Source organism: Octopus bimaculoides, chromosome 16, assembly GCF_001194135.2.
Source record: "Octopus bimaculoides isolate UCB-OBI-ISO-001 chromosome 16, ASM119413v2, whole genome shotgun sequence".
Lineage (NCBI taxonomy): Eukaryota > Metazoa > Mollusca > Cephalopoda > Octopoda > Octopodidae > Octopus > Octopus bimaculoides.
This window is the reverse complement of record NC_068996.1, coordinates 3,924,294-3,932,076: the sequence shown is the minus strand read 5'-3', so window position 1 is coordinate 3,932,076 and position 7,783 is coordinate 3,924,294. Positions and strand designations below refer to the sequence as shown.

Sequence of the window (7,783 nt, the reverse complement as noted above, 5' to 3'; positions counted from 1 at the left end):
CGCCAGGCAAAATGCTTAGCGGCATTTTGTCCATCTTTACGCTCTGAGTTGAAACTCCGCCGGGGTCGATGAAATTAAGTACCAGTTGAGCACAGGGGGTCGACTAGTCCCCTCCTACCAAAGTTTCAGGCCTTGTGCATATAGAAGGGATTATCTATTGTTGTTCAACCTCAGCACGACCCTGGTTGAGTAGATCTGTGACCATAGTTTAATACATCTATGATCAACATTATCTTTTGTGCCTTCGTTTTTCTTAAACGAAACTACGAGATTTGAGGCAGATTTTGATTGGTTGGTTGGTTGGTTGGTTGGCTGGTTGTTATGGTGGTTGCTGTTCTTGTATTCAGTTGTCTTCTGTGTAACAAAAACTACGCATCAAACGGCTGAGTTAAAATTCTTTCAGATTTGCGGAAAATAGTTACCACTAATATATTTTTCCAAATCAATCCCCTGAAGTACTATCCACATGAACAAGATAAATAGAGGCGAAAATTTAAAAAAAAGAAACAAACAAAAAACGAATAGATTTGTTCGACTAAAGGCAGTGCTCCAGCATGGCCGCAGTCAAATGACTGAAACAAGTAAAAGAGTAAAGAGTCAATCATTTTCATTTGGTGTAGCAAAGTTATCTCCCTTTGATCAAAGAATTTTGTTGCTAGGCAACTTGCTGACACGCCACCGAAGGACAACATGGCAAATGCTGAAAGAACACCTAAGACAATTTTTATTAACAATGTTGACCTTTTCCATGGCTGGAATATAGCAGAAGTAAGCATTACCTTTTACTGATGTATGTATAGCGTGTGTATGTCTATATGTTTTTTTTTTATATCAGAGTCGCGTCGACGTCCGAGATAGAAATTGATTTCCCGCATTACGAGTCAAAGAAAGGACATGTTGATATTCTTGTTATTATTGTTTAGTGCCAGATCAGCAAAGTGTATTTATCGTCATAATGTCCACTGTGTCCTTTAAAGTCGGAAACGTATATGATAAGAAGCAAAAAAGGAATTTGGCTGTTATGTTAGCATGTCCGGGTGAAGATTAAGAAGCGACGACGTTACTCTCACAGGGTGTATATTTTATTGCTCTTATACTCATACACACAAAATATACACCCGTCAAGCAGTGTATCATATAGAAAAAAAGTTCAACATTGTTTTCCAGAATAAATTATTTTATGCTGTATCTTTAGACTGGCTAAAAGAGTAATTTTAAGGTGCTTTCGTCTTTTTTGTTTTTCTTATTTTTCTTACAACTACATGCATCTATCTATGTATCTATCTATCTATCTATCTATCTATCTATCAACCTGTCAGTCTGTCTGTCTGCCACTCTGAAACGTACGCACACGCACACACACACACACACACACACACACACACACACACACACAAGGGCAGAATGAAAACGGAAAATTGGTCATTATGTTTTATTATAACATCTTATGTATGCATATATACATATATACATACATACATACATACACACACACACACACACACACACACACACACACACACATATATATATATATATATATATATATATATATATATATATATGTGTGTGTGTGTGTGTGTGTGTGTGTGTGTGTGCGTGTGTGTTTATGTGTGTGTGTTTGTTCCTCCCTCCCCTGCCGTCACTTGACAACCGATATTTACATCCCCATAACTTAGTTTCATAAAGCCTTATAGTTGTTCCTTATTATTTTATTGTTGTTGTTGTTGTTGTTATTTTTCTGGCACAATCGTTAGCACGCCAGGCGAAATGCTTAGCAGTATTTCGTCCGTCCTTATGTTCTGAGTTCAAATTCCACCCTGGTCGACTTCGCCTTTCATCCATCCAGGTTTGATAAATTAAGTACCAGTGAAATACTGGGGTCGATGTAATCAATTAGACCCCTACCCCAAAATTTCAGGCCTTGTGCCTTTAGTAGAAAAGATTATTATTATTATTATTATTATTATTATTATTATTATTATTATTATTATTATTAGGCTAAAACATTATAGAGTACTTTCAGGCTGAGTTATTTCCATGGGTTCACTTATGCAAATTTTACTGCTCTAAATCTCCATAACCAATTTTTCTACTTTAATAGGTTTATCAACTAATAAAAGCTTGCTTGAATAGAAAGTGCTAACGTGATAAAGTTTAATACAGCTGAAACATATACAAGAGCTGTAACCTTGCTTGCTTACAAACAGCTGGCTTACTCCCTAAACTTGTAAATTTTATTTTACCTGAAATTGTTTTCAAACTTCTTGAAATTATCTCCACTTCTCTCTGAGTATTACTGGCATTTACTTCTAAGTTTTTGCATTCTTTCTCCAACTAAGAGGCAAAATCAACATCATGTGTGCGAATAATCTAGATCTGCATAATCTAAATCTAAATGGTGATAAATGTATGTTCTAGCGTAGTAGTACAAGTGCATTCCCAAATTAATAAACAATTTAACCTTTAAACGTCCAGCGTTCAGATTATTCTCTTAAATGTAACACTTATTAACTCATGTTATTTCCAATTAACCCCTGCGTCATCTCATAATTTCAATATTTCAATGATATGATTGTATATTGTTTTAATAACATTGTAGGAGAGGCGTGAGAGGTCACATCTGACCAGTTAGGACATGAAACGTAGAATATTTGGGCTGGATATGGTCAGTTTAAATGCTAAAGAATTAAAGTGCAAAATAGAATATGAATATTAATAAAGAAGTCTAAAGGGACAAGAGAGAGAGAAAATTAATAAAGTGCTTTTGTAATTGCTCTTACTCATTCTTTTGAGAAGTTATGGTGTCCAAATTGCTTTAGAAGACTTACCTTTAAAAAAATGAATAGGAAAAGTACAATTAATAAATGCATAGAAGCAATAAGGTACAATATTTTTTATGGGAGTTGACAATGTGTAGTATTTACTGTAACCAATCTCACAATCTCACCTTGCTTAAATTAAGTCAAGTTTTAGTTGCATATAATAAAGTTCTGATTGGGTTTTCAATGTACAATATGCTCAATATGCGGAGTATATCATCAACTTCAACATAATAAGATAACCTAGATAACTTAGAAGGGGCAGGGTGGCCACTTGATCTAACAAAAATAGCAGCCAAGTCTTCCCCAAATCATATTTTACTGATTTAAAGAAAGAAAGGACATATTCTTTCCTACTCTAGGCACAAGGCCCCAAATTTTTTTTTGGCGGGTGGGGGGTGGGCAGGTCGATTAGATCAACCCCAGTACGTAACTGGTACTTAATTTATTGACTCCGAAAGGATGAAAGGCAAAGTCAACCTCAGCGGAATTTGAACTCAGAACGTAAAGACAGACAAAATACCGCTAAGCATTTTACCCGGCGTGCTAACCATTCTGCCAGCTCGGCTGAATAAATTTGTATATACTCTGTGTCTGAATAATAGATAAGAGTGTCATGGATAGAGCATCTTTGATGTTGCTTGATTAAGGTTGATTATGAGGTTAATTAACAATAACATAATTAATCTCTTAAGATAATTGTGCAGCAAGACATCCACTGTAGCAGTGACTAATAGTAGAATATTTAAGAGATACGAGGTCACATTAAGATGGTTGCATCACAATGTGACTAACAATACAATGTTTACCAAAACTAGATCAAACTAAGATAGTAACATCAACAATATGAGTAACATAATAAATTTTACTAAAATCACCATAAGATGTTTTCTATGACTAATATTAGAATGTTTGCCAAAACTGGGTTACAGTAGCAATTTATACTGAAAGAAGACATACAAGAAGGAGACTTGCAACATGAATGTCATAGTAATAAGATTAAAACAGACATTTTGATATGGTCACATTAGCAAGATCACACATATACTCTTTTACACGTTTCAGTCATTTGATTGCAGCCATGCTGGAGCATCACCTTTTAGTCGAACAAATAGACCCAAGGACTTACTCTTTGTAAGCCTAGTACTTATTTAATCGGTATAGACACACAAATACATACAAAAGTACATACATACATACATACATCATACATACATCACACATACATCATACATACATACTCTATCTACCTATCCCTACAGAACACTGAAGAGACATGGAACTTGCATGGAGGATATCGTGGCCTCTTGGCAGAAACGGTCATAAAGAACTGATCTTTTAATCTTTTACTTTTATGTATTACTATTATTAGTATTACTAGTATATATTTGTGTAGCACACAGTCTTTGCATGTGTATCTATTCTTATAATACTCCCTTTTGTTTTGGAATAAATAGACATAATAGAATGTCTACTGGCTGATGGATGTCATTTTTCTAACCCCCCCCCCCATTTTCTTTTTGCCGTATATATATATATATATATATATATATATATATATATATATGAAGAGCTTCTTTCAGTTTCCGTGTACCAAATCCAAGCACAGGGCTTTGGTTGTCCTGAGACTATAGTAGAAAACACTTGCCCAAGGTGTCGTGCTGTGGGACTGAACCTGGAACCATGTGGTTGGGAAGCAAGCTTCTTACCACACAGCCATGCCAGCACCTATATGAGACCTTCTTAGCAATTGCCCGTGAATAAAGTCAGTCTAAGAAGTCATTGTCACTAGAGCAGACTAAATGACAGAAACTGCTCCTTGTTATTCATTGTAAACATGCTTCCTTTTTCTCTTACAGCACCTGTCTACCTGCCAGGTGGGAGCAACATTGGATGAAGAAGATGAAGAAATTGCTGATGAAGAAGCAGACCGTGACATGCAACCTACAAAAGATGATTGCTACGAAGTCTACGGAACAATATCAAGCAAGGAAAATGATAGACCTAAATTTGTCAAGGAGATTATTGAAGTATGTTCAAGCACTATCTACATGATGTACATGCTTAGATATACATATACACATATCAACATACCTCACACTGAATTAGATCACTATATAAATGTATGTGTGTGTGTGTGTGTTTGTATGTTTGTGTGTGTGTGTGTGTATATATATATGTATGTATTTGGCACATGTGACTAACTCCCCAGGCTACATAAAAGGCATTAAGGCAATGAATTATTAATAAAATATCACTCTTTTCTCAGTCAATCATAACCTGCACTTCCTGCTGCTATTGAAGTATGCTTTACATTTCTCTAGAATCCTCCATTTCATGCTGTACTTGGTGGCACTCTCTTCAAATAACTATACAAGCTTGGTCAGGATTGTGGCATTATATCTCTCCAGGATTTTGAAGGAGGACTGGTAGTTATTATAGCAGATTCTGAAGGGGCCTTCAGTTTCTCCTACATATTTTCACACATTTGGTTGCCCATGTCATCCTATTGTTGTTACATCTGTCTTGTGTAAGACAGTTTCCATATTACAGTGGCCATTCAGTGGACATGCTGTGCTGCCCCTACATGAGCATCCTGCTCTCTGTTTCAGGGGTGGTCCTATCTAATAAAATCTTTTTTCACATTGAGTGCACAGTTAAAGAGTGTGCCTATTAAATATTTTACTGAACCTAATTGTACAAGGGAAGTGTTTGTCAACTAAACTAAGGAAAATCTTACCTAATCAGGCTTTAACACTTCAAGAGAAGGATGGTGCGAACCGCAATACTTTCTGGTGGTGCTTTTTATTGGAAGAATTAGGGTATGGTGTGTAACTTATTCTATCCTTGAAATTGCTGGTGGCCAGAGCTTCAGTATGGTATGGTGGGAGTGGGGGAAGCATGAAAAATCTCTTTGTTTGAGGATAGGTTGAGATTCTTCTGGTGACGCCCTTTACCAGGTTCTTGAAAACTATGGCTGAATGTCAGGAACCTATGCTAATATATAATAGCTTTTCATTTTGCTTCCTAAAGAGTCTATATGCACTGGCCTTAAAGTCTTGGGTCATGTCACAGAAATCCACCATTTTCAGTTTGGTTTCTATTGTGACCTTGAGTCCAAAGGAATTTATGGTACTGGTAAGGTCCTTTCTGAGCTTATCTAGCATGTAGCTGTTTGCCCCTATTGATATTGCCAGTGCATCATCTTTGTAGAGACCAAAGCTAGAGGAATGGAACTGCTTCTTGAGTAAATCTCGGACAAAGCACCCATAGCCATGTTGAAGCAGCCTTCTGGGTCAGTTCGTTTGGCCCAAGCCAATCCCTTATTGAAGAGTAGGGTTCTTCTGATGTGCATGATAATACATATGTTCTTGTTGTTGATTTCAGTGTAGGGTTAGTGAAACCCAGTGCCTTAAAAAGGGAGCTCGCTTAATATAGATGGGTAAAAGTCCACTTTATTGAATTTAGTAAACTTAGCTCTACCGCTTCTTCTATTAGTTTTAAAACATGTTATGACCTGACCTCCCTAGTGTTACACTATAAGGCAAGATCAGAAGCACTTCTAATGCCATTATTGATGTGTGTGTGTGTCTGGGTGTATATGTGTGTGTATGTGTGTGCATCTTTATATTTGTCCTCCACCAACACTTGACTACCAGTGCTTGTGTATTTATATCCCTGTAACCTAGCAGTTCAGCAAAAGTGACTACTAGAGTAAGTGAATATATGAATATATATATTATATATATATATATATTTTAAAGAATGGCTGAAAGGGGGAAGAGTGTTACATGAGTGACAAATAAACAAACGCAGGCATAGCTGTGTAACCAGGAAGTTTAGTAGATTGTATGTAGGTCTTATTCTACTACAGAGAAAATAAAAAGGATAAATATAATAAATTATATTAATACAAATAATTGTGTAATACTAAATAAATTTTAAATTGCTTGGTAAGCATTATGCATGAAACTCCAGCCCCTTGAGTCACGTAATTTACAGCTAAATGATATATATATTCATAAACTCTTTTACTCTTTTACATGTTTTAGTCATTTGACTGTGGCCATGCTGGAGCACCGCCTTTAGTCAAGCAAATCAACCCTAAGACTTATTCTTTGTAAGCCTAGTACTTATTTTATCAGGCACTTTTGCTGAAATGCTACTGTTGTAGGGACGTAAACACACCAACATCATCATCATCATCATCATCATTATCATCATCACCATCATTAATTGTTGATGTTTCATTTATTTTCAGTTCAGCACACGGGATGAACTATATAAGCGCCTTATTGAATTTGATATCATTGTGTATGATATCACACGTGACCATGACCAGATTGATGAAGCTACCTGGGTCGTTTCTGGTGAGAATAATACTTATCAGCGTGCACACACATAAACACGTGCACATATATACACATACACACACATGCACACGTAACATACTTTTATTCTTATACACATGTGACGCAGTTATACCTCAAAAGGTGCAGACGATCATAACAAGCCTTGTATCAATTTTTAAATTTGGCATTAATTCTGTCAGTTTTCTCTTAGTCTCTTAATCCTTTAGCTTTCAGATTACTCTGTCAAATGTAATAATTCTTGCATTTTCATGTAGCTTTGAGATTTTGATGGGCAAACTGTTAAGTTTTGGAATGATATTGTAGGGTCGCTGTGAGAGGCCAGATCTCACCAGTTTCAACATAAAGCAGGTAGAATGTATGGGCTGGATGTAGCCAGTTTAAGCGCCAAAGGATTAAATTACATGACAATAAAAAAAAAAAAACATTTGCTTTAAAGTGATATCAACTTTTAAACAGATACAAAGATACAATGAATACTCATACATATGCATATATATATATATATATATATAATATGTTATCATTATTTATATGTCTATATATATATATATATATATATATATAATATGTTATCATTATTTATATGTC

At 35.6% G+C, this 7,783-nt stretch overlaps 1 protein-coding gene across 1 annotated transcript in view; it reads left to right on the top strand.

Annotated features, from left to right (window-relative positions):
- The first annotated feature begins 643 nt into the window (after window positions 1-643).
- The window catches only part of LOC106877034 (adenylate kinase 7), a 68,994-nt gene continuing 61,854 nt past the window's right edge, over window positions 644-7,783 (top strand). The window contains exons 1-3 of the mRNA XM_014925820.2: window positions 644-768; window positions 4,682-4,852; window positions 7,084-7,192. Coding sequence (XP_014781306.1) covers window positions 691-768; window positions 4,682-4,852; window positions 7,084-7,192 — 358 coding nt within the window. The 5' untranslated portion in view covers window positions 644-690. The remainder of the gene's footprint in view (window positions 769-4,681; window positions 4,853-7,083; window positions 7,193-7,783) is intronic.